The 2,082-nt window shown below is 47.7% G+C and overlaps 1 protein-coding gene across 1 annotated transcript in view; it reads right to left on the bottom strand.

The window, feature by feature from the left end:
• LOC119833326 (uncharacterized protein KIAA0930 homolog) overlaps positions 1 to 2,082 on the bottom strand; it is a 39,482-nt gene that overhangs the window by 2,775 nt on the left and 34,625 nt on the right. The window contains exon 9 of the mRNA XM_038357311.1: positions 1,933 to 2,078. Within this exon, the coding sequence (XP_038213239.1) occupies positions 1,933 to 2,078 (146 nt within the window). The remainder of the gene's footprint in view (positions 1 to 1,932; positions 2,079 to 2,082) is intronic.

Below are 2,082 nucleotides of genomic sequence, written 5' to 3'. Positions count from 1 at the left end.
TGCGGGGTGTGCGGGGCGCGGGCGCGGCGCAGCGGGCGCAGCGGCGGCGGGGCGGCGCGCGGGCGCGGCGCGGGCGGGCGGCGCGGCGACAGCGTGTGCAGGCAGGCGGGCGACTGCGGCGCGGGCCGGTACGCGGCGAGGCTGTCGAGCGCGGGCTGCGCGGGCTGCGCGCAGCAGCGCCACCGCGCGCCCGACCCCCGCCGACCTACGGACCAGACACACCGATCAACTATCGCGAAGGCGCTTCGCCTAACTGCCCGATCCCGGCGTTAACTTTGAATAAAATCGCTAATTTGACTGATCGATAATAGCGAATTTACGTAGCGACTGGCCCGGGATCGGAACGCAGACGGTGCTTCGGTCTATTTAAATGCTACAGTGGGGCTGCTCGATATGTGCGAACGTGCAATGTCGACGTGCATCGCGTTCGTCTCAGACTTCTGCCCGGTCAGCTCTACTTTACGGATAGCGAGCTCTTAAAATAATGTATAATCGAAGTCTGCATATATCTATCGATCAGAAATCACATGAAGAGCGCCCCGCGATAGAATCGCAACAAGTTGTATGTATCGTGTGACGTGTGGTGCGAGGTCGAGTCGACAGAGGGCGGGCGCGCTGCGGCGGCGAGACGGACGCTACGGACACACGGACGGACACACCACACAGCATGCGAAAGCGGATATACTCAAATGACACATGCACATGAATTCAGAAAATTTAAAATTTAAACATAGGCCAATTCACAGTAATAAAACATAAGTAATATAAAATGCCATTACATTTGACGAATACAAAACAACGATGCGTTGTCATAATTTCATGCTAGATGGCGCTACATTTATTCTCCATAACATATTGCCGATTTATGTTATATAAATCCAGTTACAAAATACAAGCACCAATTGAATAAAAGACATTTTATCACAGCCTAACAATATCATTTAAACCGGTAAGAAAAACTTGACGAAATAGTCTAATTTATATATTATAATAGATTTTTTTTTAAATAGTACATAATTAACAAATCTCAGTAAAATTATAAATTTGGTAGCGCAGCGCAGTGCATCGTCTTTATTCACTTTTATATAAGAAGGACCCGCAGTGCATTATACAGGTGTAATGAAAAAAAAAAGAAATCACACAATCAACTAATATCTTATAAAACAAAAGAAGAAAGGAAGGAGTATTGAATAATGACATTCTACTAATAACTTCTATTGGTAAATCTTATAACACAACATAGAATATTAGGCAGTAGACATGTAACTAGGAGCTACAGCATGACACATGCCAATGTATAATAAAGTATTTTATAGGCATATTGAGTGTGACTATGTGATGTGGTATTTAAAATATTCAGTTATATGCATCAAGACCACTTGTACTATATAATCTAGTTTCCTGTTTGGCATACTAATTGCAATGAGCAACCAAGCAGCAGTAAGAAAATACTTTGTCTGGTTGTGGTTTGGTTGTGGTTAAAGGATCACATACGGATACAGAACTAGTGTGTTATGAATGTGTTTGATTGTCTGTGTTGTGTTGTTTGAATGAACGCGTTTGTTTCAATAAATGAATGAGATTGAATGGTTAGGCAGTTAAAGAAGAGAAAACTTTTCGTTTAAGTTAGTTAAAATTTTCGCTGAGTTATAGAACTCACTCAACTTTCCATAGGGAAAGTGCCGTTCCTTCTAGTAAAAAGTTCTAGATTTTTGAAGTGTTATGGACACGCAGATGGCATGTGATGAATATATATGTGACAGGACAAGTGTATTTGGCGTGTGGCGTGTAACGTGTGGCGTGTGGCGTGTAACGTGTGGCGTGTGGCGTGTGGCGTGTGGCGTGTGGCGTGTGGCGTGTGGCGTGTGGCGTGTGGCGTGTGGCGTGTGGCGTGTGGCGTGTGGCGTGTGGCGTGTGGCGCGTGGCACGCACCGTCGCGCAGGTCGCCCGCCTCGACCTCGGCGAGCCCGTCGGAGAGCGCGTCGAGCCCCTCGTTCTCGGAGCGGCTCTTGTCGCGCGGCTCGCGCTCGCGGTCGCGCGCGCGCCAGCCGCCGCGCACGAACGACGCTATGTTCGCGCTCG

Source organism: Zerene cesonia, chromosome 17, assembly GCF_012273895.1.
Source record: "Zerene cesonia ecotype Mississippi chromosome 17, Zerene_cesonia_1.1, whole genome shotgun sequence".
Lineage (NCBI taxonomy): Eukaryota > Metazoa > Arthropoda > Insecta > Lepidoptera > Pieridae > Zerene > Zerene cesonia.
Note: the sequence above shows the minus strand (reverse complement) of the source record. Positions and strands in the feature narration are given on the sequence as shown.